The sequence below is a fragment of the Pongo abelii genome, chromosome 10 (assembly GCF_028885655.2).
Source record: "Pongo abelii isolate AG06213 chromosome 10, NHGRI_mPonAbe1-v2.0_pri, whole genome shotgun sequence".
Taxonomy (NCBI): Eukaryota; Metazoa; Chordata; class Mammalia; order Primates; family Hominidae; genus Pongo; species Pongo abelii.
In genome coordinates this window covers 112,018,651-112,046,248 of record NC_071995.2, presented here as the reverse complement: position 1 = coordinate 112,046,248, position 27,598 = coordinate 112,018,651, and the positions used below count along the sequence as shown (strand labels likewise).

At 48.3% G+C, this 27,598-nt stretch overlaps 2 protein-coding genes across 10 annotated transcripts in view; one reads left to right on the top strand and one right to left on the bottom strand.

Annotated features, from left to right (window-relative positions):
- The window catches only part of TPCN1 (two pore segment channel 1), a 77,037-nt gene extending 75,799 nt beyond the window's left edge, over positions 1-1,238 (bottom strand). The window contains exon 1 of one of the 4 annotated variants that reach the window (XM_054527633.2): positions 1,050-1,238. In XM_054527633.2, coding sequence (XP_054383608.1) covers positions 1,050-1,209 — 160 coding nt within the window. In that variant the 5' untranslated portion in view covers positions 1,210-1,238. The remainder of the gene's footprint in view (positions 1-1,049) is intronic. The other 3 variants (XM_063712256.1, XM_024256416.3, XM_024256418.3) reach the window with 3 other exon arrangements.
- On the top strand, positions 1,167-26,986 carry IQCD (IQ motif containing D). Of its 6 annotated transcripts, XM_063712258.1 has the most exons (6): positions 1,363-1,667; positions 12,615-12,742; positions 14,497-15,318; positions 21,621-21,854; positions 24,833-24,904; positions 26,540-26,986. In XM_063712258.1, the coding sequence occupies exons 3-6, from the start codon at positions 14,590-14,592 to the stop codon at positions 26,852-26,854; spliced, it is 1,350 nt and encodes a 449-aa protein (XP_063568328.1). In that variant the 5' UTR covers positions 1,363-1,667; positions 12,615-12,742; positions 14,497-14,589; the 3' UTR covers positions 26,855-26,986. The 6 variants fall into 6 exon arrangements, with proteins under 6 accessions (XP_002823832.4, XP_024112183.2, XP_054383616.1 ...); XM_002823786.6 differs by lacking the exon at positions 12,615-12,742 and having other exon boundaries at positions 1,167-1,667; XM_054527638.2 differs by lacking the exon at positions 12,615-12,742 and having other exon boundaries at positions 1,620-1,667; positions 14,247-15,318.
- The last annotated feature ends 612 nt before the right edge of the window (positions 26,987-27,598 follow it).

Genomic DNA, 27,598 nt, shown 5'->3' with positions numbered 1-27,598 from the left:
ACAGATTAAAGTCCTCGCATTCAAATGCTTCAACACGGTTGTTTAACTGTTTAATATATGACTGCTTGCCTGCCTGTTCTGTCTTTGCCCACTGGCTTTCAACTGGGGTGATTTTTGCCCCCATGGGGACATCAGCAATGTCTGGAGACATCTTGACTGTCACAACTTGGGAATTAGGGGGATTGCTGGTGGGTGGAGTCCAGGTATGCCACTGAACTTGCTACAATGCACAGGTGAGACCTCCCGAAACAAAGAATTATGTGGCTCAAAATGTCAATTGAGCTGCTGTTGAAAAATCCTATCTTAGCTAATATCCCCACTTTAGGAATGAGGAAATTGAAGCTTGGAGTGGTTAACTTGCCTTTTATAAGTTTCAACCCAGGCAGTCTGAATCAGGGACCCTGCCTGCTTAACCATTACCCTTTATACACCTACGACTAGAACCAGTCCCCTGATTTGAATTCAAACACGTCATTTTTCCAGACAGACAAAAATGAGGCCCAGAGAGGGGAAGAGACTTGCCCAAGGTCACACAGTGCAGGAGTAGGGCTAGAACCCGGGACTCCTGCGTCCTGGTCCAGTATTCCCTCCGCTGGCTTTGCTTCTGCCTCTACAGAGGACCCAACTGGCCAGCCCCGGGGAAAGGGCCTAGGCGAAGAAGGTCAGCTGCCATCCCGCTGTCCGCTGGGGCAGCCTGACCCGGGCATGAGACTCCTGTGGGGTCACCTGAGGGCGCCAGGGAGAAAAGCGAGGGAGGGAGGAAAAAGGAGGCAGGAGCGCTGGCTCCAGCTCCACGTGCTCCCAGCCCCTGGCTGGGAGCCCACGTGAGGGTCGCCCCAAGAAGTCGGGGGCGAGGAGAGAGGGTGCAAAGCCACGGCCCGGGCTGGACGGGGACAAGCGCGGTGGAGACTTCCCCGCGCCCCCTCTGGGCCCGTACGGCCCACCTCCCACACCAGAGCGCTGCGCCGCAACCCCTTACTCCGCGCCCTCTGACCCCTGATCCCTGCCCTCTCCCTCGGGCCAAGCCCTCGCATCCCTTGGATTCTTACACGCGCCGCCCCAGCAACCCGGACCGCGCGCCGGGGTCCGCACCGCGCAGCCCAGCCCGCCGGCGCCGCCGCCAAAACCCCGAGCCCGAAGCTGTTGCAGCCGCCGCAGCCGCCGCCACTTCAGCCACTGCCACCAGGGCAGCTGCGCCAGCTCTCCCATCCGCCGCCTACCGTCCTCTCAACCCCGCTGGCCCCGCCCCATTTCCCCTTCACAGCGTCCTACTGGCTAACTGGGCTACCGTGATGTATTCTGATTGGTCAACCCTCACGTCCTTCCGAAGGTCTTGCCCGCAGCCGATGCGGTACTCACTGCCCGCCTCCTTAAGAAGGGGCGGGACGAAGAAGCCACGCCCCTTCTCCTCCCTTGTTCCCCGCCTTACTCGTTGTCCAACCCAGAGGGAGTCCCAAGTCTTTCCATTGGTGAAAGGTCAAAATGGCGGTGCTTCTGATTGGTCAGACTTCAGGAGGTGGGGACAACTGAGCGGAACAATAAATTGAATGGTGAAAAGAAAGGTCAGTCAGACACCGAGTCCCGCCTTCTGAGATTGGCGGGTAACCTAGCAACGCAGGGACCGCGGCGGTAACTGTGGCTAGGGAAACCTGCAGCGGTCAGAGCAGGTGAGTAACCAGTTGGGAAAGGGTCGCGGATCGGGGGAGATGTGGAATAGGGTTCAGCCCTCTGTCCTTTGGCTCCCTGAGGAATTAGAAGCCCCCGCTGCGATCTCGTCTCAGCTTCAGGACCCTGTCCCTCAGCTCCTGTCTCAGTCTGGACCTCTCGCTCCACAACCTGCAGGGAGCCGGCCTCTATTCTGCCCCTTCTGCCTGCCCACTTCATGGCCCCACTTCCTCATCCCTAAAACGAGGAGGACAACACTCAAGCAGAGTCACATCGTAGTTAATTTATTTCAAGTCAAACACGGGAGCTGTGGGTGGGAGGGGAGTTTATAAGTCCCTCCCATTTCACCCAACGGCCATACGTTCCTCGGTGAGCAGGCAATCTCACTTCATTGTTTAAATTAGGTAGTTTTGTTTGTTTTGTTGTTGTTGTTGTTTTTGCCGAGCATGGTGGCTCACGCCTGTAATCCCAGCACTTTGGGAGGCCGAGGCGGGCAGATCACTTGAGGTCAGTGTACCAGCCTAGCCAGTATGGTGAAACCCCATCTCTACTGAAAATACAAAAATTAGCTGGGCATGGTGGCGCACCTGTAATCCCAGCTACCCGGGAGGCTAAGGCACGAGAATCACTTGAACCCGGGAGACCGAGGTTGCAGTAAGCCAAGATCGCGCCATTGCACTCCAGCCCGGGCAAAAGAGCAAGACTCTGTCTCAAATAAATAAATAAATTAGGTAATTTTTATTACACCACTTTTGCCTTTATCCTAACTTTGGAATTTAACTCCCATCTCCATCCTTAAGATGTGATCTCATTGTACCTACTGAACACAGAGAGTTTCTTGTGATGATTAAATGAGGCTGAGGGCCGGGCGCGGTGGCTCAGCCTGTAATCCCAGCACTTTGGGAGGCCGAGGCCGGCAGATCACCTGAGGCCAGGAGTTTGAGACTAGCCTGGCCAACATGGTGAAACCCTGGCTCTACTAAAAATACAAAAAATTAGCCGGGCCTGGTGGCGTGTGCCTGTGATCCCAGCTACTCGGGAGGCTGAGCGGGAGAATTTCTTGAACCCGGGTGGTGGAGGTTGCAGTGAGCCGAGATCGTGCCACTGCACTCCAGTCTGGGTGATAGAGCGAGACTCCAGCTCAATAAATAAATAAATAAATAAATAAATAAGGCTGAGGTGGAAGAATCGCTTGAGACCGAGACTCCAGCTCAATAAATAAATAAATAAATAAATAAATAAATAAATAAATAAGGCTGAGGTGGGAGAATTGCTTGAACTCAAGAGGCGGAGGTTGCGGTGAGCCATGATTGCACTACTGCACTCCAGCCTGGGCGACAGAGCGAAAAACCCTGTCTCAAAAAAAAAATATTAAAAAAAACTTTGAGGTTCAAAAGATATTTTCATAAGAAAATGAAAAGATCAGCCACAGACACAGACATGGAGGAAATATTTGCAAATCATGTGTCTTAGAGTTGTATATAGAATATAAAAATAACTCTTATAACTCAATAAGAGGACAACTCAATTTTTTTAATGGGCAAAAGAGTAGACATTTAAAAATCAAAAAGACAATCCCAAGTATCATCATGTAGATAAATAAACAAACTGTAGCTTTCATATATTGCTGGTAGGTACAGCAGAATACCAATTGGTACCACCAATCTGAAATATAGTTGGCAGTTTCTTAAAAAGTTAAACATAGGCCAGGCACAGTGGCTCGTGCCTGTAATCCCAGCATTGTAGGAGGTACAGGCAGGTGGATCACTTGAGGTCAGGAGTTCGAGACCAGTCTGGCCAACACAGCAAAACCCCGTCTCTACTAAAAATACACAAATTAGCAGGGCATGCTGGCGGGTCCCTGTAATCCCAGCCATTTGGGAGGCTGAGGCAGGAGAATCACTTGAACCCAGGAGGCGGAGGTTGCAGTGAGCTGAGATCGTGCCACTGCACTCCAGTCTGTGTGACAGAGTGAGACCCTGTCTCAAAAATAAATAAATAAATAAATAAAACAAATAAAAAATAAACTTACACATAACCTAGCAATTCCACTCTTAGGAAGGTACCCACCCCAAGTGAAAACAGTCCACACAAAGACTTAAATATAAATGTTCTTAGCAACATCACCCTTAACAGCCCAAAACTGGAAACAACCCAAATGTCATCAACAGGTGAATAAATAAATAACTCATGATATTTCCATAGAACAGAATACTATTCAGCAATAAAATACTATTCAGGAATGAAATACTAATAATTGCTACAACCTGGATGAACCTCAAAAACATGTTAAGTCAAGGGTTTTTGGCCCAGTGGCTCATGCCTGTAATCCCAGCAATTTGGGAGGCCAAGGCAGGAGGATTCTAGTTTGAGCCTAGGAGTTTGAGCCTAGGAGCCTGGCAACAAAGTGAGACCCTATCTCTACAAAAAATACAAAAATTAGCCAGGCATGGTGGTATGCACCTGTAGTCCCAACTATTCAGAAGGCTGAGGTGGGAGGATCACCTGAGCCTGGGGAGGTCGAGGCTACAGTAATCCATGGTTGCACTGCTGCACTCCAGCCTGCGTGACAGAGTAAGACCTTGTCTATTAAAAAAAAAAAAAAAAAAAAAAAAAAAAGGCAGCCGGGCATGGTGGCTCACGCCTGTAAATCCCAGCACTTTGGGAGGCCAAGGCGGGCGGATCACCTGAGGTAGGGAATTTGAGACCAGCCTGACCAACATGGAGAAACCCCATCTCTACTAAAAATACAAAAAAAAATTAGCTGCGCGTGGTGGCGCATGCCTGTAATCCCAGCTACTTGGGAGGCTGAGGCAGGAGAATCGCTTGAACCTGGGAGGCAGAGGTTGCAGTGAGCCGAGATCACGCCATGGCACTCCAGCCTGGGAAACAAGAGCAAAACTCTGTCTCAAAAAAAAAAAGTCAGGATTTTTCAACCTCAGCTCTATTGACGTTTTGGGTGAGAAAATTCTTTGTTGTGGGGAACTATCCTGCCAATTGTAGGATATTTAGCAATATTACGAGCCTCTACCTACAAAATGCCAGTAGTAGCCTCTCTCAGTTGTGACAAGCCAATGCATCTCCCGATTATTGCCAAATGTCTTCTGGAGGGCAAAGTTGCCCAAGATTGAAAACCACTGTGCTAAGCAAAAAGTCAGATGCAAACAATTACATACTGCATGATCCCATTTATATGAACTATCCAGGAAAGTTAAATATGAGTGGAGGCCAGGGGCAGTGGCTCACGCTTGCAATCCCAGCACTTTGGGAGGCCAAGGCAGGTGGATTACTTGAGCCTGGAAGTTCAAGACCAGCCTGGGCAACATGGTGAAACCCCGTCTCTCCTAAAAGCAGAAAAATTAGCCAAGTGTGGTAACACGCACCTGTAATCCCAGCTACTTGGGAGGCTGAGGCACGAGAATTGCTTGAACCGAGGGGGTGGAGGTTGCAGTGAGCCAAGATTACACCACTGCACTCCAGCCTGGGCGACAGAGCAGACTCAGTTTCAAAAACAAAACAACCACAACAAAAAATGTGAGTGGAAACAGAGATTGTTTGCAGATAGCTCATGGGAATTTGGGGGAGTGATAGAAATGTTCTAAAACTGGATTGTAGTGATGTGGCAACCTCAGATACATTTACAAAAATAGTCACTGAGTTTTACACTTACAATGGGCGAATTTTATGGTAATGTAAATTACACCTCAATAGAGCTGTAAAAAAAAATTTACACGTGTGATTAGTACTATGCAGAAAAGGTGAGAGAGTTTCCACAGATTGTAAAGTGCTGTCTGTTCCAGTCTGAGGAGGGGTAGCCATTGAGCTAAGACCGAAAGAATAAGAAATTGTTAATCTGGGGAGAAATTATTCCTGGGGGGTTGGTTTCTGACAAAAGGAACATTATACATTAGTGCCTGAGAGCAGGAGGGGTTTGAGATAGGCTGTTTTTTGTTTTGTTTTGTTTTTGAGACAGAGCCTCTCTCTGTTGCCCAGGCTGGAGTGCAGTGGTGCAGTCTCGGCTCACTGCAACCTACGCCTCTTGGGTTCAAGCGATTCTCCTGCCTCAGCCTACCAGGTAGCTGGAATTACAGGTGCCCAACACCATGCACTGCTAATTTTTGTATTTTTAGTAGAGACTGGGTTTCACCATGATAGCCAGGCTTGGTCTCGAACTCTTGACCTCAGGTGATCCACCCGCCTCGGCCTCCCAAAGTGCTCCCAAAGTCCTGTAATTCCAAAGATTACAGGAGTGAGCCACCGCACCCAACCCTGTTTCATTTATTTTTAAATCTAGTCCCAGTTGGCAAATTGATTTCACTGCCCAGTAAAAGGTTGCAACCTTAAGATTTTATTTTTTAAGCAGTTTTAGATTCACAGCAAAATTGAGAGAAAGGTAGAGAGAGTTCCTATATAACCCCTATTCCCACATGCACAGCCTGCCCCACCATCAACCTCCCCCACCAGAGTGGTGCATTTGTTACAGTTGATGAACCTACATTGACACATCATCATCAGCATCCAAATTCCATAGTTTACATAAGGGATAAGGGTTCACGCTTGGTGTTGTACATTCTGTGAATTTGGACAAATGTATAATGATGGTATCCATCATTGTAGTAAGGTACATAGTATTTTCACTGCCCTAAAAATCCTCCCTGTTCTACCTATTCATCCCTCCCTTCCCCCAGCCCTTAGACAACACTGATCTTTTTACTATCTCCATAGTTTGGCGTTTGCCAGAATGTCATATAGTTGGAGTGATACCATATGCAGCTTCTTCAGATTGGCTTCTTTCACTTAGTGATATGCATTTAAGTTTCTTCCATGTCTTTTCATGGCTTGACAGCTCATTTCTTTTTAACACTGAATAATCCTGTATTCCATTGTCTGGATGCACCACTGTTTATCTATTCAGCTCCTGAAGGACATCTTGGTTGCTTCCAAATTTTGGCAGTTGTGAATGAAGCTGCTATAAATATCCATAAGCTTTTTTTGTGTGCAGGTTTTTGTGTGCACATGAGTTTTCAACTCCTTTGGGTAAACACCAAGGAGTGCAATTACTGGATCATACAGTAAGAGCAGGTTTAAATTTGTAAGAAAACAACCGTCTTCCAAAGTGGCTGCACCATGTTGCATTCCCACCAGCAATGACAGAGTTTCTGCTTCACATCCTCACCAGCATTTGGAGTTGTCAGTGTTCTAGATTTTGTCCATTCTAATAGGTGTGTAGTAGTTAAATATTTTTTTCAAGTTGGAGAAGTTGATTGTAGAATAATCTAAATTCACTACTAGGAAATTCTTCCTTCTGTCTGAAACTGCCAAAGTGATGCTGTCTACACTTAGATATAACCAGAAATAAGCATTTCTAAAGTGACACTGTAACCAAAAGAGGAATTAAAATTCCTGATGAACTGATTGATAAGGAGGGGAGACTGGACAATGGGGAATGATTTAAGGGAACTTGGTCTTCTTCAGTCACTAACAGGAGAACATGAATAATGTAGAAACCAGCAGAATTAAAAACAAAATAGTAAAAAGGAGTAAAAACTGCTTCTGTTTTGACTTTTTATAAAGCCTTTGATACAAAAACATATACCATATTATTTTGTGGAAAAGTACATCTATTTTAAGAAACATTAAAGTGTTGATATTAACTAATTTTTGAAGTAGTAGTAAAAGTCATAAAAGCTTACCACTTTTGAGCAAGGATTTCATTTCATTCCCACAACAGTGCTGTGTCCCCATTTCACAGGTAGAACGCCAAAGCTTAGAGAGGTTAATCGACTTACCCAAAGCCACACAGCCAGGAAGTGGTGAGACACTGGAATTGCATTCCAAATGTGTTTTTCGTTTCCACTTCAGTAATGAGGAAATGAAAGCCCAGAAGATCAAGTGGACTTGCCCAAGGCTATATAGCTTGTGGCCAGTGGAAAGTATTTCATCATAACCAGCAACATAGAAATCTGTCCCGGGGGGCATGTTCCCTCCCATTCTGAGTCACTATCCCATGTCCTCTGTCTCCAAAGCACCAGATAATCCTGGAGCCTGCAGCCACCCAGCCAGCATTACAAACAGGGTCCCAACTGTCAATACCTCCAGCATTAATTGCTGCAGCCCTAGCCTGGGAATCTTTTACAGACCAGTTATACACCATAAAACACAGGTTCTCAAAAAGAACAAGAGAGGAGGATTGGGTAATAGTTCAAAATTAGTCACAGAAAGAAAAAAAAACCACTCAACTATGAAAAAGTAAAAAATTAATTACATTTAAAACTTTTGTTTAAAAAATTCCAAGCCCTGCGTAAAGGGATGCAAAAGAATTCATAGGCCAATTCTTGGCCTACAGTTTTATCATGAAAATATGACTCTCTTTTCTGGCTCCAATTCAGGACATATATATTTTGCAAAACAACATTATCCTGTTATGCCAGCATCTCCCAGTGAGGAGACAAGCCTGTTGGTAAATCTGGGTTTGCCATCTCATTTATTCAACAGTGATTTCTTTTTCTTTTCTCTTTTTTTCTTTTTCTTTTTTTTTTTTTTTTTTTGAGACGGAGTCTCACGCTGTCGCCCAGGCTGGAGTGTGCAGTGGTGCGATCTCAGCTCACTGCAACCTCCATTTCCCTGGTTCAAGTGATTCTCCTGCCTCAGCCTCCCAAGTAGCTGGGATTACAGGCATGTTTCACCACACCCGGCTAATTTTTGTATTTTTAGTAGAGATGTTTCGCCATATTGCCCAGGCTGGTCTCAAACTCCTGACCTCAGGTGATTCACCTGCCTCAACTCCTGACCTCAGGTGATCCACCTGCCTCGGCCTCCCAAAGAGCTGGAATTACAGGTGTGAGCCACCGAGCCTGACCGCAACAGTGATTTCTTTATTGAGCACCTACTGTATAGTAGTTGCTTGGGATAGCAAGTTTCATCATGAACCTGTTGCTTCTTTCTAGCCCCTCACTTTCCCCCTCCCTAGACTTGAAAGGCTCAGATAAAACATACAGAGTTTGGAAGAAAGCTAGAGGTTTGGAGGGTAGTGAGATCTTTCCGAGGCTAAAAAGAAAATTCCTCTTGAGCCCAGGAGTTCAAGACCAGCCTGGGCAACATAGCAAGACCTTGGTTTTTATTTTTTTATTTTTTTTTTGAGACGGAGTCTCACTGTGTCACCCAGGCTGGAGTGCAGTGCTGCGATCTCAGCTCACTGCAACCTCCGCCTCCCAGGTTCAAGCAATTCTCCCGCCTCAGCCTCCACAGGTGCCCACCACCATGCCCAGCTAATTTTTGTATTTTTAGTAGGGACAGGGTTTCACCATGTTGGCCAGGCTGGTCTCAAACTCCTGACCTCAAGTGATCAACCTGCCTCAGCCTCCCAAAGTGGTGGCATTACAGGCGTGGGCCACTGTGCCCGGCCAGAAGTCAATCTTAAAATCAAGAGACTGCACAGAATGGTGCTGATGGGGTGCAGGCCCTGTCACTTCCTAGCTGTAAACTAACTAGAATCATCTAACCTCTCTCTCTGTCTCCCTTTCTTCATCTGTGAAATAGAGGTAATAATAGCACCTACCTCATAGGGTTGTTGCAAGGATTAAAGGAATTAATTCGAATATAGCATTCAGAACAGTGTCTGCTACACAGTAAGTTCTCAAGAACTTACTTAGCTAATGTTAAAATGGTATTCCTTAAAATGAGATCCGGATGAGGATGGAAAAACTACCTATCAGGTACTATGCTTATTACCTGGGTGATGAAATAATCTGTACACCAAACCCCCATGACATGCAACTTACCTATATAACAAACCTGCACACGTACCCCGAACCTAAATTAAGAGTGAATTTAAAAAGAGAGAGAGAGAGAAATCCATTTCCCACACTCCACTTGTTTTTTTGTTTTTTTTTTTTTTAGCACCCTCTGACTTTTCCACGTGCCAGTTTGGATTTGTAGGGTAGTTTTAAGTGTTGGGTTTTTTTCCTTCTCTCCGGGGGAAAAAATATATAATTTAGTTCAAGTCTTTTTTTTTCCTCAAAATATTCTAAGAGCGAAAGTAATAAAATATCCAACAAGCCTGTTTGAATGAAGACGAGGTATAATTTGCATGATAAAGATATATTTCCATTTATAAAGTTCATCAGCAGAATTAATGACAAATAAAGGGAATATCCAATTAAAGTTTCCCATCCATTAACAATTTGCTTCACTCTCAGGGCAGGAATTTTAAAAGGAGATGCTTAAGTTGGAAATGATTTAAATATTAAGGTTGGTGGCATTAAAAAGGACATGAAATGATCATATTAGGATTCAAGGAAAAGAGATTCTCCAGTCATTTTTGTCGTCAGAGTCAGATGCATTTCCCCTCAATCCTAGTTCCACGGGCTTTTTCTTGTTCACCCAAATGAGCTGTCAAGAACTGATGGGTGTCATCATAATCAAAGAAAACAAGTTTGCCCTTTAAAGCAAAAGAGGTAATTTGGCTGAAAGCAAATTGGAAACATTTCATGTAACTTTGCATTTCCAGCTGCACTCTCTGAAGAATTCAGGCATTTTGATTTATGCCTGAGAGCTTTGGGGTACAATGGAGAGGACTGCATTCATTAACTACCTTGTTCACATTCATCCTGTAGCCATGGACAAAGATCCTTCATCCTCGGAGAGGCTGAGAAAGCTCCATGGCTGTCCCTAAAACTTTTTTTTCACTTGCAAGATAGGATCTAGTCTGGGCGTGGTGGCTCACGCCTGTAATCCCACCACTTTGGGAGGTCGAGGTGGGCAGATCACCTGAGGTCAGGAGTTGGAGACCAGACTGGCCAACATGATGAAACCCTGTCTCTGTTAAAAATACAAAATTAGGCTAGTGTGGTGGCGCATGCCTGTAATCCCAGCTACTCGGGAGGCTGAGACAGGAGACTGCTTGTACCTGGGAGGCAGAGGTTGCAGTGAGCCCAAATCACACCATTGCACTCCAGCCTGGGTGACAACAGCAAAACCCCGGCTTAAAAAAAAAAAAAAAGAGGAGAGATAGGATCTCGCTCTGTCACCCAGGCCGGAGTGCAGTGGTGCGATCACGGCTCACTGCAGCCTCAACCTCCCTGACTCAAGCAATCCTCCAGCCTCAGCTCCCCAAATAGCGGGGACTACAGGCACCTGCCACCATGACGGGCTAATTTTTTTTTTTTTTAACTTTTTGTAGAGGTCTCATTTTGTTGCCCACGCTGATCTTGAACTCCTGAGCTCAAGCAGTCTTCTCTCCTTGGCCTCCCAAAGTGCTTGGATTACAGCTGTGAGCCACCATGCCCAGCCTCCTAAAACTTTGTCTTCAGGAAAAGCCTCAAAGGATCTCATGAGATTCATTAGGGAGCAGGAAGTGTGTGTGAATCAAAGTGATTGAAGATAATTCCCAATCCTTTGCTCCCAAAGGGGCTTCTGGTTTGTTTTTTGGTTTTTTGTTTTTTTAAGAGACTGGATCTCACTCTGTTGCTCAGGCTGGAGTGCAGTGGCCTGATCATAGCTCACTCCATCCTCAAACTCCTGGGCTCAACAAATCCTCCTGCCTCAGCCTCCCAAAGTGTTGGGATTACGGGCGTGAACCATGATACCTGGCCTGATACTGAATACATTCTGCCTTGCCAAGGAACTAAACATCCTTAGCACCTAATCTGGCCTGCCTTTCTTTTTCATTCTTAGTCACTTTAGGTGTTTCTTTGATTCCCTGCCATTCTCTTGGTGTGTTCTTTGGTTTGGTGAGTTGAAGTTATCTTTTGTGGCTTCAAGTGTCACTTCCTTCTCCTGGGCAACATAGTGAGACCCTATATCTACAAAAATAAAAATACAATAATTAGCTGGGCATGGTGGTACGTCCCTGTAGTATCAGCTACTCGGGAGCATGAGGCAGGAGGACTGTTTGAGCCCAGGAAATCGAGGTTGCAGTGAGCCATGATCGTGCCACTCCACTCCCTGGATCATGGGAAGGCCAAGACGCCATTGTCCACTGCAGTATGGCAGCTAGAGCTCAATGAGTTTAAAAGTGAGCCCATTGTCCTCCCCTCCAAATGTCCTCTCCTCTCCCAATTTCTGCCATAGTTTCTTAAGGGCCCCATCTTTCTCTACCAGTCACCCAAACTCAAAACTCTTTCACTCAAGTCCTAATGATTCTTTCTTCAAAACATTTCTCACATCTACAGACAATATGAAAATAAAAGGGGCACAGGTAACCTGTAAGTAGTAACTTACAGCTTTCATTGGTGCTTACTTCTTAGGAGAGGGGGAAAGACAGACAATAAACAAATAAACAGGTGCATATAGGGATGTCAGATGGTGATACTTAACCTGGAGAACAAACAGGATAAGGGGGAAGAGATGAAGAAGAATCAGGGTGAGGGATGGGGATGTTATGGGGGGTGTCCATCTGAGACATGGTGTTGGGGGGTGAGCAGACATCCTGGGCAGTAGGTGTTCTTTTTTTTTTTTTCTTTTTTAAGAAATGGGGACTTGCTGTGTTGCCTGGGCTGGTCTTGAACTCCTGGGCTCAAGCGATCCTCCCACTTCAACCTCCCAAAGTGCTAGGATTACAGGCGTGAGCCCCTGTGCTTGGCCAAGGCAGTAGGTATTCCTTCAACAGTTGCATCAGAAATCATTAAAGTCCTGGACTTGGGATTTTCATTTTCCTGGGTTAATGCTATTAGTTATTTATTGAACATTTTTTACAGCGTGCAGGCCCTGTGCTGGAAGCTTCTCATTCAGACTGAGGACTCTTGTTTTACAGCTGAGGAAGCCCAAGCTCTGGAGGATTAAATGACCAGCCCAGAGACCCCCAGCAAGGATTTGAACCCAAGTGGGGCTATGCAAAGCTAGTACTTTTAGCCATTGTACTATGAAAGCAATATAAATTACTGATCTCTGATTGCCCTATAGATTTTTCTGAAACAGTTATTTATTTATCTATCTATCTTTTGAAACAGAGTCTCATTCTGTTGCCCAGGCTGGAGTACAGTGATGCAAACTTGGCTTACTGCAACCTCCGCCTCCTAGGTTTAAGAGATTCTCATGCCTCAGCCTCCTGAGTAACTGGGGTTAACCTGAGTAACAGGTGCGTACCACCATGCCTGGCATTCTCTCATATTTTTAGTAGAGACGGGGTTTCGCCATGTTGGCCAGGCTTGTCTTGAACTCCTGACCTCAGATGATCCACCTCCCTCGGCCTCCCACAGTGCTGTGATTACAGGTGTGAGCTACCATGCCTGGCCTGAAACAGTCTTTTAACTAAACTTTTTACTTTGTAATAATTGTAGATTTATAGAAAAGTTGCAAAGATAGTACAGAGAGTTCCCATATGCCCTCCATTCAGCTCCCCCTAATGTTAACATCTTAGATAACCTTGATGTGTTTGTCAAAATCACAAAATTAGGCCCGGCACGGTGGCTCATGTCTGTATTCCCAACACTGGGAGGCTAAGGTGGGAGGATTGCTTGAGCCTAGGAGTTCAAGATCAGCCTGGGCAACATAGTGGAGCTCATCTCCATAAAAAGTTAAATAATTAGCTAGGCATCGAGCACCTGTAGTCCTAGCTACTTGAGAGGCTGAGACAGGAGGATCACTTGAGCCCAGTAGGTCAAGGCTGGAGTGAGCCATGGCCACACTATTGCACTCCAGCCAGGGTAACAGAGCGCCTACAAAATTAATGTTGGTACAATGCTATTAACTAAACTTTAGACTAGATTTGGATTTGGATTTGGATTTCTCCAGTTCCACTAATCTCCTTTTTCCACTCCAGAACCCAATCCAGAATACAACATTACATTTAGTGAAATAGTTTTTTAAATTGTATTTCAAAGTTATATTTCACCCACCAATTTTTAAAATCAGTACTTAAAAATGGCCGGGCGTGGTGGCTCAGGCCTGTAATCCCAGCACTTTGGGAGGCAAAGGCAGGTGGATCACGGGAGGTCAGGAGTTTGAGACCAGCCTGGCACACATGGCAAAACCCTGTCTCTACTAAAAATACAAAAATTAGCCAGGCATGGTGGTGTGCACCTGTAGTCCCAGCTGCTCAGGAGGCTGAGGCAGGAGAATCACTTGAACCCAGGAGGCGGAGGTTGCAGTGAGCCAAGATCATGGCACTGCACTGCAGCCTGGGTGACAGGGCAAGACTCTGTCTCAAAACAAATAAACAAACAAAAAAACTTTAAAATCAGTGAAAATGTGCCATTCCTGGCCTGTTAGTCTTACACCTCTGTCTGCACTGTCCTGGTCCTGCTCAGACATAGGCTGAGGCCTGTGGTTCCGTCACCCAGGCTCCTTGTCAGTTAGTTTCCTGCTGGTTTTGGCCAAGGGCAGTAGAAAGAAACCAGGGTATTTCTCCTCCCCCACCGCCACCCTTCTTTAATCTGCATTTCCGGCAATGTCTCTAGCTCCTCTGGGAACTGATGGCTGTGGTTCAAACTTCCCCTGGGTGACCCTGGGCCCCAGGCTCACCACCTCTTCATGTGGTGGCTTCCTGCCATTGACAATTGCGGGATGGCTGTGTCTTCCCCTGGTTGGCCTCTCGACTCTCCCATCACTGATGTAACCAGTCTCTGGTTTTAAATCCTTAGAATGGTGTCTGCATTCCTGGCTGGTCCCTGCCTGACACATGTGCCTGAGATGCCTCCACACTTGGTCTTCCTGCCCTTGTGGCCCTAACACCCTCACAAAGCTGAAAACTGCTTCCAGTGAAAGGTTCTGTGTAAAAGCGACAGAGGACCTAAGATGAACTCTTGATGTCAACAGTTGTGGTTTCTGCAGCCACACTAACCACACAGATGTCAGCACAGCTGCACTCACACCTACTTCTTCCTTTTGCAGGATGGCCAGAGACAATAAAAGCACGAGACCCAAGTAGTCTACCGAAGTCTCCATCTCTACAGACCTACAGAGGCACAGACGGCTGCTCACAAGATGGCTTTAGACATTCTCGCCATGGCCCCTTTGTATCAGGCCCCTGCCATCAACAGAATAGGGCCAAAGACAGACCCATCTAAAAGGCCAGCTGACCCACTAAAACCCTTGATTCTCTCTAGGACCAAACTCACCACCATTGAGGCCAAAAGGATCATGTCCGTCCTGGATGAGGCGATCTACAAGGTGGAGCTGGTGACCTTGCTGTCGTATGCGGCATGCAACAGAGAGGATATGGAGGGGATGCTGGGGGAGGACGTCATGAGGGCAGTGAGAGAGCATGAGGATCTCTGCCAGGTCCTCCTTGAAAATGTCAGGTGCCTGAAAGAGAAAGAAAGGCAATTGCAGGAGCAGAAAGAGGCTGAGGAGGAAGGGTGGCTCAGAGACCGCCTCCTTTCCATAGAGCTGCAGAAATCCAGCCTCTCACCACTTACGCAGCAGATCAAAGACTCCACCAAGAACGTCCTGAGACTCTTGCTCAGCAACCCCCAGGCTGCTAGGCTCCTGCAGATGCAGACACAGGGTAGAAGTGCAGAAGCCCAGAATTTTATTGACAGCCTGATAGAGCTCCGTGGTTTCCTGTTTGAAAAACTACTCACTAGTCCCATGGAAGCGAGGGATAAGGCCCAGTTCTTACAGGATATCAGTAGACAGAATAGTAATAACCAAAAAATCATTGATACTCTTGAAAAGGAATTGGCGGAGAGAATGAAGAACAGGAATGCAGAGGTATTGTTTCATAGTATTGCTAAAATTACTGAAGAAGCCACACAAATCTTTTGTTGGTTGGGTTTTTCCTCAATGATTGATTGATTTTTTTTTTTAAGATGGAGTCTCACTCTGTTGTCCAGACTAGAGTGCAGTGGTGTAATCTCGACTCACTGCAACCTCTGCCTCCCAGGTTCAAGCGATTCTCCCACCGCAGCCTCCCAAGTAGTTGGGATTACAGGTGTACGCCACCACGCCTGGCTAATTTTTGTATTTTAATAGAGACAGGTTTTTGCCATGTTGGCCAGGCTGGGCTATAACTCCTGACCTCAAGTGATCCTCCTGCTTTGGCCTCCCAAAGTGCTGGCCACTGCACCTGGCCAATTGATTGATTGATTTTTTGAGACAGGGTCTCACTCTGTCTCCCAGGCTAGAGTGCAGTGGCATGATCACAGCACACTGCAGCCTCCATCTCTCAGGCTTAAGCAATCCTCCCATCTCACCCTCCCAAGTAGCTGGGACTACAGGTGTGTGTCACCATACCTGGCTAATTTTTTGTTTGTTTGTAGAGATGGGCTCTTGCTACGTTGCCCAGGTTGGTCTCGAACTTCTGGGTTCAAGAGATCCTTCCGCCTTGGCCTCCCAAAGTGCTGGGGTTACAGGCATGAGCCACTATGCCCAGCCTCCCCAGTGATTTTTTTTTTTTAAGACGGAGTCTTGCTGTGTCACCCAGGCTAAAGTGCAGTGGCAACATCTTGATTCACTGCAACCTCCGCCTCCTGTGTTGGGAATGGGTGCTCGGTGTCGTCAAAATCAGCACTGAGACAAAGGATCTCTCAGCAAGGCTAGTTTACTCTCTGCAGAAAGGGTGCTGCTTGCTGGCAGTCTTGCCACAAGAGTACACATGAACAAAAGAGACAGGGTCATTTATAACCTGACGCATCCACCCTACTGCTGTGTCCAGTTTCCATTGGCTGGAACAGGACCTCACATTCTGTACTCAACCCGACTGGCTAGCAACTTAGAACTTCCCAAAAGAGGCAAAGGCAGAGGGGAACAAAGGAAGAGAGCAAGTAACTCCTGGAATGCTGAGAGAGGCAAAAACACCTCCAAATAAGGAAGAGGAATAGGCTATGACCTAATGCTTGCTTGGACCGGTTCAGATATGCCAGGGCAAATATCTAAGCTAAAATATGGGCGCTAAGAACAGAGTATATTGATTTCTTTTTTTTTTTTTTTTTTTGAGGCGGAGTCTTGCTCTGTCACCCAGGCTGGAGTGCAGTGGTGCGATATCGGCTCACTGCAAGCTCTGCCTCCAGGGTTCACACCATTCTCCTGCCTCTGCCTCCCAAGTAGCTGGGACTACAGGTGCCCGCCACCATGCCCAGCTAATTTTTTTTTTTTTTGTATTTTTAGTAGAGATGGGGTTTCACCATGTTAGCCAGGATAGTCTCGATCTCCTGACCTCGTGATCCACCCACCTCTGCCCCCGAAAGTGCTGGGATTACAGGCGTGAGCCACCACGCCTAGCCTATTGATTTCTTTATTACAGCTAGCAGAATTGAAGAATATTAACACAGGTCTTTGAGTAAATTTTGGTTCTAAAAGAGGTTACTACCTATTCTGAATTAGACTGGGAGGAAAGTCCCTTTGAAGAGGAACCTCTATTTCATTTTCTACATCCCGAGTTCAAGCAATTCTTCTGGCTCAGCCTCCCGAGTCTCTGGGACTACAGGTGCCTGCCACAATGCCCAGCTAAATTTTTTTATTTTTAGTAGAGATGGGGTTTCACCATGTTGGCCAGGCTGGTCTTGAACTCCTGACCCTAAGTGATCTGCCCGCCTTGGCCTCCCAAAGTGCTAGGATTACAGGCGTGAGCCACTGCGCCTGGCCTAAATAGCTTTTTTTTTTTTTTTTTTAATTCATTTACTCCACAAATTATTGTTAAGTACTTACTAGGTGCCAGGTCTTATAAATAAGCCCATGTGGTTCCAGCCTCATGGAGTTCACAGTAAGGAAGGTAGGAATTAAAGAACTCATTTAATTACAGTTTTGAGCAGTACAATGTACTTCTCAAAGGGAGTGTTACAGGAGAACTTAACACCAAAAGGGTCAGGGACATTGAAGCCAAGATATGAAGAATGCGAGGGCGTGAACCAGGCAAGTGCAGTGAGGAAGAACCTTCCAAGCTAGGGATCAGCAAACTTTTTTTTTTTTTTTGAGACAGTCTTACTCTATGCCCAAGCTGGAGTATAGTGGTGTGATCTCAGCTTACTGCAGCCTCCACCTCCCAGGTTCAAGTGATTCTTGTGCCTCAGCCTCCCGAGTAGCTGGGATTACAGGCACGTGCCACCACGCCTGGCTAATTTTTGTATCTTTTAGTAGAGACAGAGTTTTGCCATGTTGGCCAGGCTGGTCTTGAATTCCTGGTCTCAAGTGATCCTCCCACCTCAGCCTCCCAAAGTGCTGGAATGACACTTGTGAGCCACCGCACCTGGCCCCAACTTTTTCTACAAAGGGCCAGATAGTAAATACATTAGGCTTTGTGGGCCAGATGGTCTGTTGCAATTACTCAACTCAGCTCTGCTGTTATAGGGGGAAAGCAGCCACAAACAATATGTAAATGAATGGGCTGTGTTCCAACAAAACTACTTACAAATACAAGTGGCTGGCTGGATTCGGCCTGTGGGCCATAGTTTGCCAACCCCTGTTCCAGGTGGAGGGTAGAGTGCACCTCAGTCATGAGATAGGAATAAGCCTGGCTAGTTCAGAAACCCAGAGAATGCCAGTGAGCTAGAGGGAAGGGACAAAGATGGGCTGGGAAAGCAGGGGAAGGAGACAGATCACACAGGAACTTTGAGGCCTAATCAAGGAATTTGGTCTCTAGAAGTTTTTAGTTTTAGAGACAAGATCTCGCTCTGTCACCCAGGCTTGAGTGCATTGGCACGTTCATAGCTCACTGCGGCCTTGACCTCCTGGGCGATTCTCCTGCCTTAGCCTTTTGAGTAGCTGAAACTACAGGCATGCACCACCACTCTTGGCTAATTTTTTACATTTTTGTAGAGACAGGGTCTCGCTATGTTGCCCAGGCTGGTCTCGAACTCCTGGGCTCAAGCAATCTCCCTGCGTCAGCCTCCCAAGTAGCTGTGACTACAGGCACGTGCCACCATGCCTGCCTAATTAATTTTTTTTTTCTTTTTTTAGAGATGGGGTGTCTGGCCGGAAGTGGTGGCTCACACCTATAATCCCAGCACTTTGGGAAGCCAAGGCAGATGGATCACTTGAGGTCAAGAGTTCAAGACCAGCCTGGGCAACATGGTGAAACCCCGTCTCTACAAAAAAAAAAAAATACAAAAAATTAGCTGGGCACAGTGGCTCATGCCTGTAATGCCAGCACTTTGGGAGGCCGAGGCAGGCGGATCACCTAAGGTCAGGATTTCGAGACCAGCCTGACCAACATGGTGAAACCCCATCTCTACTCATAATATAAAAATTAGCTGGGTGTGGTGGCGTGCACCTATAATCTCAGCTACTCGGGAGGCTGAGGCAGGAGAATCGCTTGAACCCAGGAAGTGGAGATTGCAGTGAGCCTAGATTGCGCCATCGTACTCCAGCCTGTGCGACAGAGTGAGACTCTGAAAGGGAAGGGAAGGGAAGGGAAGGGGGGGAGGGGAGGGGAGGGGTCTTACTCTGTTACCCAGGCTAGTCTTAAACTCCTAGCTTCAAGGGATCCTCCAGCCTCAGCCTCCTGAGTAGCTAGGATTATAGGCATACCACACCAGCTAGAAGAATTGTTAAGAAGGGAAATGGGGGCGTGGTGGCTCACGCCTGTAATCCCAACACTTTGGGAGGCTAAGGCAGGTGGATCACTTGAACTCAGGAGTTTGAGACCAGCCTGGGCAACACAGTGAAACCCCGTCTCTACATAAAAGACAAAATTAGCTGGGCGTGGTGGTGTGGACCTGTAGTCCCAGCTACTCAGGAAGCTGAGGTGGGAGGATCACTTGCGCCCAGAAGGCAGAGGTTGCAGGGAGCTGAGATCGCACCACTGTACTCCAGCCTGGGCTGCAAAGCAAGACCCTGTCTCAAAAAAAAAAAAAAGGGAAACAGTAGCATGATCCCAAACCCTAATAATAAGTGTCATATTGCACACATACAGTGTATTTTGTTTAACGTACATTTTCTCTCTAAATCTTTACAAAACCCCTGTGAGGTGGTGTATGAGTACAGATTTGGCTGCTATAACAGAGACACCCAAAATAGCTGTGGCTTAGTCAAGATGGCAATGTATTTCTCTGTAGTAGAAACATCAGAGCTGGTGTGGCATCTCTGCTCCCCAACTTGTCAGAGGTCTGGTTTCTTCTATGTGACTTCCCTGCTGTCCCCAACATGGGACTTCTGCCTGTGGGCCAAGATGGCTGCTCCAGCTTTCCCCATCATGTGGCCCCTGGGCTAGCCAGCAGGGAGGAGGAAAGGGGAGGAGAGGGCTTGGTTCTGCCCCTTAAGGACACACGTGGAGGTGGCACACAGAACTTCCACGCGTATCTTGTAGCCACACCCAGCAGCGAGAGGTGCTAGGAAGGACCGACCACCTGTCACTGCGGCTGTGTTATGCTCCACATTCTACCCCACAGCCTTTCTGGGGAGAGCAGACATGGGGGTATCCAGGCTGCACTGCCACAGGCCCTTCTGTTTCTATCCCCCACCACTGATGAGAGGTTCAAGGCCCTGGGAGACTATTCACTAGCCCCCTCCCTGGTGCTGGGTTGGACACTTCTCACTGAATTTGTCCTTTAAAGCATTCACCTGACTTTGTGGATAACATTCACCCGACTTTGTGGATAACATATCTGTGTGTGATTTGTGTGGTCTTGAGGGGTCTGGCTCCTCCACAAGAAAAGGGGGACCTTGTCTCCTTCAGCCTGCCACCGTGTCCCCAGTGAGCCTGTCCAAAAGAGGGGCATGATGCATACTTGCTGAGTGGACAGAGGACGGGCTGTTGAGCCCTCGGTCAGGGAGGTTACTAATAAGGTGGGAGGGGCATCATCTAGGAATAGGCAGAGGGACACAGGTGGCCCTGCTGGTCTCATTCGGGTGCTAGAACCAGCTTGGGGCTTCACCTTGGACTGACCTGGGGTCAAATGCCATTTTTGCCAGGTGGGTAAGTTTCATGTCACTGAACCTCAGGGTACAGTGAGGGGAGACACCAATCAGGCACGTGTGGGGAGTCTACAAGGAGATCTCTGACTGCCAATCATATTCCCAGCGCCTGGTGCCTAAAGCCTTGCCTGCAGGATGGGCTTGCCCCAGAGGCACTGCCTCCCTGCCCCCAGTGTGCAGGAAGTGAGCAGATGCCCGGCGGGCCTGCTGCCAGCTGACCCAAGCCCAAGATGGTGGCGTGAGCAGCCATAGCACCACTGTGCTCAGAGGGAGACTCTAGTGTATGTGAGAAGTCTTGAGAGCTTCTTTACAAAACTGTCTCATCCTCCACCCCCATTCCTGTTCTAGAATCCACCCAAGGCAGGGGACAAGCCAGGCATGGGCCCTCAAGAACGAGCCCAGTGGCAATCCCTGCAGCCTGTGTTCATCGCACACCTTCATGCACCCCACTAAGTGTCTCTGCCAGCTGGGCCTCCCCTGCTGTGTCCCCAGGAGAAGCATCGCCGCTGTCCCAGTCCTCCCCTGTGGCCTCAATCCAACAAGCTTGTACCCTTCACTCGTGCAAGGAAATAGAAAGTGGTGGCCAAGAACGTGGGCTCGAGGTCAGACAAACCTGGCTTCAGGCCCCAGTTCAGCTGGGCAACCCCAGACAGATGAAGCCACCTCCTTGAGCCTCAGTTGTTTTGTCTGTAATCAGGCTGTCCCTGACCTCCATTGTGGGGTTGGGGGTGTGATTAGAGAGATATAACCCAGTTGGCATGCCTGGCCCCGAGGGAGGATGCAGTGGTGCCAGCCTCTGGTGACTGTCAGTGGATATGGAGAGTTTTTTTTTTTTTGAGATGGAATCGCACTCTGTCACCCAAGTTAAAGTGCAGTGGTGTGATATCTCCTCTCACTGCAACCTCTACTTCCCGTATTCAAGCGATTCTCCTGCCTCAGCCTCCCGAGTAGCTGGGATTACAGGCATGCACCACCACGCCCAGCTAATTTTTGTATTTTTAGAAGAGACGGGATTTCATCATGTTGGCCAAGCTGGTCTCAAACTCCTGACCTCAGGTGACCCGCCCACCTCAGCCTCCCTAAATGTTGGGATTACAGGCGTGAGCCACTGTGCTCGGCTGGGCATGGAGGTATTAACAGAGCCTTTTCTCTTCCTGGCTCAGGTGGAAAAGGAGAACTTTGTGATCCAAGAACTGAAAAACCACCTGCACCAGGTGCTCAAGTTCTCAGAGAACAGCCTCCTTCGCACTAAGCAGGAGGCTGAGAAGCAGCAGAAGGCCGATTTCCGGGCATCACAGGCCAGGGTGGCCAAGATCCAGCAGGAGATCCTGCAGCTGCAGTCACAGTTTTACAACCTGGTCATGGAGAACCGGGAGGCGGAGCAGGCACTGAGGAAGGTGCCCTGGGAAGTGGGGAGGATGGGCCAATGGGGCCCCTGGTGGGGGGGATAGGTGGGACTGTTCCATCACTCCTGGAGGTCCAGCAGTGTTGGGCAGGGCAGGACTGCACCAGCTACTCAGGAAGTGGCTTGGTGGAGGGGAAGGGCACAGGAGCAGGGAAGGCCCAAATCCAAGCCAGTGTCTCCTGGGAGGCAGGAAGGGGCAGCACACAGGCCTGGGGACAGGGGACAGAGAAACCGGGATCCTGTCCCAGCATTGCTGCATGCCAGCTTTGTGACCTTGGGCAAGTTCCCCAACTCCTCGGACCCCACAGGGATAATACCCACATCGTCAGAGGCTGGGTGCCGTGCAAAGGAATGAAGAAGTAGCATGTAAAGCTCAGGCAAATTACTCAACTCCTGCCCAGCTGCCGATTTCACACCTCGGAAATGAAAATGCTAACGTTGGTCTTAATGGTTGTTACATGAGAATTACATGAGATGGTAGTGAGAGAGCTGGTGCATAGTAAGTATTCAATAAATATCATTTCTGACCGGGTAAGGTGGCTCATGCCTGTAATCCCAACACTTTGGGAGGCTGAGGTGGGAGCATCGCTTGAACCCAGGAGGCGGAGGCTGCAGTGAGCTGTGATTGCACCACTGCACTCCAGCCTGGGCAACAGCAAGACCCTGTCTGTACAAAGAATAAAAGATAAATTAGTCAGGTGCTGTGATGTGTGCCTATAGTCCCAGCTACTTGGGAGGCTGAGGCAGGAGGATCACTTTAGCCCAGGAGTTTGGAGGCTGCAATGAACTATGACTGCGCCACTGCATTCCAGCCAGGTCAACAGAGTGAAACCTTGTCTCTTAAAAAACACCCCAAAACCTTCATTTGCCTTCTCCTTCATCATCTCAGCCAAGACCCAGGCCTAGCACACACCCAACTTCCAAATCTCTTTCCTCGTAAAAGGCATCCTTTTTAATACTTGTCTCCAGTCTCTTAGTGTCACACTCTTGAGCATCTGATGGAAGCCACGGGCCTCTCCCCCAGAAAGAAGGGACAGATGAACTTACACATCCTAGTGGACAGTTCCCCAGGGAGCCCAGTCCCCCTGAAGCCGGCCTACCCATGGTGCCCAAGCTAAGCGCTCATGCTCTGTAGGATTAAGGGGTTTATTTATTTATGTATTTATTTATTTATTTATTTTTGAGACGGGGTCTCACTCTGTCACCCATGCCAGAGTGCAGTGGCGTGATCATAGCTCATTTCAGCCTCCAACTCCTGGGCTCAAGCGATCCTCCCATCTCAGCCCTTATGGGTAGCTGGGGCATGTCACCACGTCTGGCTAATTACAAATTATTATTATTGGCTGGGCGCAGTGGCTCACGCCTGTAATCCCAGCACTTTGGGAGGCCAAGGCGGACGGATCTCCTGAGGTCAGGAGTTCGAGACCAGCCTGGCCAGTGTGGCGAAACCCTGTCTCTACTAAAAATACAAAATTAGCCAGGCGTGGTGGCATGCACCTGTAATCCCAGCTACTTGGGAGGCTGAGGCATGAGAATTGCTTGAACTCAGGAGGCGGGGGTTGCGGTGAACCGAGATCACACCACTGCACTCCAGCCTGGGTGACAGAGCGAAACTCCATCTCAAAAGAAAAAAAAAAGTATTATTTTTTGTGGAGACAGGGTTTTGCTATGTTGCCCAGGCTGGTCTAGAACTTGTGGCCTCAAGCAATTCTCCCGTTCCCACCGCGGCCTCCCAAATGGTTGGGATGAGCCACTGGCCCAGCCTGCTTATTTTTAATTTAGGTGAAACTTACATAATATAAAACCATTTTAAAATGAGCAATTCAGTGGCATTTAGTATATTCACAACGTTGTGCCACCCCCACTTCCACCACTTCTATCTAGTTCCAAAACATCATCACCTCAAAATAAAACTCCATATCCATTAAGAAGTTACTCCCCATTCCCTTATTCCCCCTGTCCCTGGCAATCACTAATGTGCTTTCTGTCTCTGTGGATTCACCTATTCTGGACACTTCATATGAATGGGATCTTCTGTGGCCGTTGTGTCTGGCATGTCTTACTTAGCACCGTGTTTTCAAGGTTCACCCATGTTGTAGCATGGATCAGTGCTTCATTGCTTTTTATGGTGGAAATAATCTTTTAAAAACAAGATTAGATCATGTCCCTCCACTGCATCTAAATCACCCAGTGGCTTCACCTCACCCTTTCCTGAGAATACAGCCTCCTCTTGCTGACACTCCCTCTGTGACACAGCCTTTTCCTCGGACCTTGTTGGGGACCACTTTCCTCCTCGCCACTCCCTTCCAGTCACACTGGCTTGATTTTTGTCCTTTAATTTTTTTTAATTTTTATTTTTTGAGACAGTCTTGCTCTGTCACCCAGGCTGGAGTGTGGTGGTATGATCTCAGCTCACTGCAACCTCTGCCTCCTGGGTTCAGGCAATTCGCCTGCCTCAGCCTCCCGAGTAGCTGAGATTACAGGTGTGTATCACCATGCCTGGCTAATTTTTGTATCTTTAGTAGAGATGGGGTTTTGGCATGTTGGCCAGGCTGGTCTCAAACTCCTGGCCTCAAGTGACCCGCCTGCCTCAGCCTCCCAAAGTGCTGGGATTACAGGCGTAAGCCACCATGCCAGGCTGATTTCTGTCCTTTAAACAGCACAAGCTTGTTCCTACCTCAGGGCTTTTGCACCTGCTGCTTTCTCTGCCTAGGATGTCCTGGAATCAGGCTGCTGGCTTCAAATTCAGGCTCTGCCACCCATTAGCTCTGTCACCTTGGGCAAGTAAGATAGCATGTCTGAGCCTCAGTTCCCTCCCCTGTGAAATGGAGAAAAGGGAACCTCCTTGCGCGGATTCAATAGGCGAGGCATGTCAAGCACCTGCCACAGAGCCTAGTGATGCAGAGAGTGCTCAGTGCTGTTGATTGTTAATATATTCCATCAAACAATGACAAATTGGATCTTTTCTAGAAGAAATATAAAGTGGAAACGGAAATCGAGAACTGGATCCAGAAATATGATACAGAGATGGGTGAGAAGCAGGTATTTGTCGCTGAATAAGTCTCTCTCGCATGCTTTTCCCAAGACCTTCTAGGAATGGGATGAATGGGAAGAGTAGCCTTGGGATGGTCCATGGAGTGGGCAAACTTCTGAGCCTCTCTGCAGGGAGCACTTCCCTTTGTTTAAAGAGTTTGTCCAGCCGGGGGCAGAGTGAGAGGTAGGAAAGAAAAGAGCCAGAAGCTGCAAGGCCAGGTGTGGTGGCTCATGCCTGTAATCCCAGCACGTTGGGAGGCTGAGGTGGGTGGATCGCTTGAGCTCAGTAATTCAAGACCGGCCGGGGCAACAGAGCAAGACTCCGTCTCTATTAATTAAAAAAAAAAAAAAAAAAGCAAAAGCGACTGGCTAGAAGGGCCTGACACTGGGCCTAATGATCATGGCTCCATCTAGTGTCCACATCCCATACTCCTCTGGATGGGCTCCTGCCAGCACCCCTACAAGGTGGGGCTCCTTCCCACAGACTCAGATGGGAGCCTGCCTCCACTGCGTCACTCAGTCACTCAGCCAGTTTTTATTGAGCACCTGAGATGTGCCAGCTGTGTGGCCTTAAGCAAGGTACTTGACCTTCCCAAGCCCGTTTCTGCATCTGATTAGCAGAGGCAGTAATTCCTATTTTGGGACCATGGCGGGGATTCGGTGAGACACCATGGCTGCAAGTGTGTGTGCCCAGCACAGGGTCTGGCCTGGAGGAAGTGCTCAGGGGGTGGTAACCTTCAAATCGAGACACCCCCAAACCCTTCACCCAGCACTGGGATAACATTGGTGGCCCATGGCTCCAACCCAGGGGCCAGGGAGGACTGGGGAGCGCTGGAGGTAATATGAGCTGGAGTGAGCCAAAGCCAGGTGTGCTCTTCAGAGAAGGGCAAGTCAGAACCTTGTCCTGGGCAACCATCAGGGCCTGGAGAGGGGAGCTTTGCAGGCTGGGGCTCTCATTTCTCTGGGTCCCATGAGGGTTGTGGGTTGGTTGCGGGCAGGGACTTTGTCCACCCAGCTCTGTGTCCTCTGGCAGTGCTCTGCTTTTTGTAGATGCTGGGAAAACATCAGTGGAAGGAAGGAAAACAGGTGTAAATGACAGCAGGAGAGGCTATGGTTAGACATAAGGAAGAACTCTGGGACTCCATTTGAGGCCTGAGAAAGTTCCTTCTCCTCTGGTGTCTTGTGGAACAGACTGCTTTCATGGCAGCAGCCTCCATTTCTTGTGTCCCCACTGTGTGCCTGGCATCACGTCCAGTACATTGTGTCCATCGGGTCATTTAATCCTAGAAACAGCCCCTGGCTTTGGAATTGTCCCCATGTTTCAGATGAGGAAAAACGAAGGCCTGAAAGGTGAAGTCAGTTGAGGTGTGGCAGAGCTGGGACTTAAAACTAAGTCTGCCCAACTCACAAGCCCATGTTCTTTTCCTGTTCCTGAAATTATTTCGGTTGGATCCTTCCTAGAGCTAGGATGGAGCCCATCCCCTCTCCCCATCTATGTCACTGGGACCAAGAGATGCTGAACAGCTTAGCTTAGGGGCATTGCTGGGGCAGAAGACCATTTGGGAAGGGTAGGGGGGGCCTCAGGGAGGAGGGTGGGAGGAGGCACTCTATGTGTGGTGACACCAGCCCCACCCCTCACCCCAGGAGGAGTTGGAGGATCTGGACGCTGTTCACAGGGAAGAGAAGATCTCGCTGGAGGAGCTGAGGCGGAGGCACAAAGTGCTTGTGGGAGAGTTTGCGCAGATCCGGGAAGAGCGGGAGATCAACTCCAAGAAAAGGATGGAGGCAGAGCAGGAGATGGTGCGCATGGTACGGGCGGCCACACTCATCCAGGCCCTATGGAAGGGCTATCTGGTGCGTTCCCTGCTCAGATCCAAGAAGAAGCGGGGCAAGGGCAAAGCGAAGGACAAGGAGAAGGGCAAGCAGAAAGGCAAGGAGAAGGGCAAGGGCAAGAAATGAGCTCTCCACCCAGCCCGCTCCTGGCCCTTATCCTTCCAGAGACCAGGCCAGGCAGCCCCGGGATGGAGAGCACTAAATTCACGGCTTTCATGATGTTTTTATTTAATAAATTAAAAAGTATTTGAAGCCACATTGAAGGGAACGCTCTACGAATAAATCTCTTTACCCAGGGCTGTGGGCTGTGTGTGTCCAGCTCACAGATGGTGTTTCCACGAGGAGCGTGCAGCCTGGGGTGTCAGCCCAGAGATTATGGTTCCTTACTTCAGCCTTAGTGGGAAACCAGACCCCAGCTGCAGCCCGGAAGCTGCCATGGCCATGATGGACACATCACTCACCAGGGCAGCGGGGTGTGGGTCACAACTGCCCATAGAGGGCAAAGAAGCAGGCAGGGAACTCCAGGAGGAGCGGGGCCTCAGGTTTCAGGCTACCCCTAACCCTGTTCTGGGATAAATTTGCCTGCAACTTCCCCTGCTCCAGCAGTGTGAAAGCTCAGAGGGAGTCCTGAGGTCACAGCAGCCCTCAGCCTCACATTCCAGGGAGCTGAATTATTTAAAACAACTTTTTTTTTTTAATGTAAAAAATTTTTAGGCCAGGAGTGGTTACTCACACCTCTAATCGCAGCACTTTGGGAGGCTGAGGCAGGCAGATCACTTGAGCTCAGGAGTTTGAGACCAGCTTGGGAAACATGGCAAAACCCCATGTTTTATTTTTTGTCTCTACACAAAATTAAAAAATTAGCCAGGC